This window comes from Olea europaea, unplaced genomic scaffold, assembly GCF_002742605.1.
Source record: "Olea europaea var. sylvestris unplaced genomic scaffold, O_europaea_v1 scaffold22385, whole genome shotgun sequence".
In the NCBI taxonomy this organism is placed as follows: Eukaryota; Viridiplantae; Streptophyta; class Magnoliopsida; order Lamiales; family Oleaceae; genus Olea; species Olea europaea.
The window spans coordinates 1-1,766 of NW_019240426.1; the positions used below are offsets into that span (position 1 = coordinate 1).

Below are 1,766 nucleotides of genomic sequence, written 5' to 3' on the forward strand. Positions count from 1 at the left end.
AAGAATTTAATTCCATAAAACCATGAAGAGAAATTTGAAAATCATTCACATGGTACTTTCATACGGCTTTGTCTCCCTAAATATGTAGATAACGTTGCTTCAAATCCATTTTCTATAATTTAAAGATCAGAGTCAAAATTTAAAACCACATTTCATAGGACTTGCAATTACTATCCATTTTCTATTTCATTTTAATTTTAACAATTTATAATGAAATCCAAACACGCATCTGTGTTAAAAAATTATTATTTTTTAATAAATGCACACGTTTATGCATTTTCAACATGAAAGAGCCACGGAAGACGAGAGAAAGTGTTGTGTTATTTCCTAGCTTTGGCTTTTCACACTTCAATTCTCCATTTTGCCCTTGATGATCATGTACCATAAAAACCCTACCCAAGACCTGCTGGTGCTTCAAGACTTATAGTTCGCTTGAAAGACTAGTAGTCACATAGAGAGAGAGAGAGAGAGAGTTTTGAACATATTTAAGATGGCAGAAGTGATCCTCCACGTATATGACGTTAAAAATAATAATTCCGGCAATGAAACCCTAAATTTTGCCATCGTCCAACTCAACAACGCCTGTAAACAGGGCCTCTCTATCGGCGGAGTCTTTCATGCGGCCGTCCAGGTTTACGGCCATGAGGAATGGGGATATCGGCTGTGCGACGAAGGCTCTGGTGTTTACACCTGTCCAGCCGGCAAAAACACGATGTATACATACCGTGAAAGTATAGCTCTCGGAAGAACAAGTTGCTCCGTTGGCAAGGTGAGTCAGATCCTAAAAGAACTTAGCCAGGAGTGGCCGGGAAATAAGTTTGACCTGCTGGCGAAAAACGGTAACCATTTCTGCAATGAGTTGTTGCAGAGGTTGGGAGTGCCAAAGCTTCCAGCATGGATAAATAGGTTTGCTAATGTCGGAGATATTGCCTGTGAAACATCGCAAATACTGCAAAAAACCAATGAGGAAATGTTAACTGCCGGAAAGGAGGCTTATAAGAATGCCATCGATGCGGCTTTTAAGGCTCCCAAGTCTCTTCTTGGTTTAAGTAAAGGGGCTCGAGTTCGAACAGAACAATTCAAACCAAAGTTCTTTGATGGAAGAATTGCCGGACCTGATGAAGAAGCCAGCAAGAAATAAACATCAGGGGACAGTATATAACCCGGCTATGACCATATAGAATGATGGCTTAGTCGTGTCTTCATGTGTGTCCGTGTTCGTATTAGTGTTTGATGTGCTATTTTCCTTTTATCTCCAGCCTATTTCTCTTATTTTGTGTGAGTTGTAATGCATTATTGTATCAATGACATTTTAGCTTATCGCCTTCTTCTCTCCCCAATCTGTCGATGATAGTTTTCTTTGACCAACTTTTTTCACCAAATCAAATGCTCGATAAACCGCTACATTAGCGGCACATAAGAACTATGTTGGCCGAAGATTAAAACGATTAAGTTTTTTTTCCTTAATTATTAGTTGAGAAAGAAAAGATGATGGTTTCTAGTATTATGTTGGCCGAAAAATGCACTTCAATGAAAGAATATAAAGATTTTTAAGACTGCTAACCTTAGTTTTGCCTTAATTTGAGGTAGTTTTTTAGAGTGAAAAATGGTTCTTAGCTATTTTAATCTTTAAGACATCTCTCAACTCTTTTTTCTTCTTTTTAACTATTTTTCGTTTGTGTAAATGACTATTTATGGACAAGTTTTGGGAGCTTAATGGTCATTTTATGGCCGGCATTGTATTATCATTATGCTGAAAGTCATAA

General features: G+C 37.7%; 1 protein-coding gene across 1 annotated transcript; it reads left to right on the forward strand.

Moving 5' to 3' along the window:
• The first annotated feature begins 459 nt into the window (after positions 1-459).
• LOC111380980 (desumoylating isopeptidase 2-like) lies at positions 460-1,320 on the forward strand. The gene has a single exon (XM_023004663.1). The coding sequence runs from the start codon at positions 491-493 to the stop codon at positions 1,139-1,141; it is 651 nt and encodes a 216-aa protein (XP_022860431.1). The 5' UTR covers positions 460-490; the 3' UTR covers positions 1,142-1,320.
• The last annotated feature ends 446 nt before the right edge of the window (positions 1,321-1,766 follow it).

Bases quoted from the DNA above. Each gene is read 5' to 3' on its own strand.
- LOC111380980 (XM_023004663.1), top strand. From the start codon at position 491: ATGGCAGAAGTGATCCTCCACGTATATGACGTTAAAAATAATAATTCC.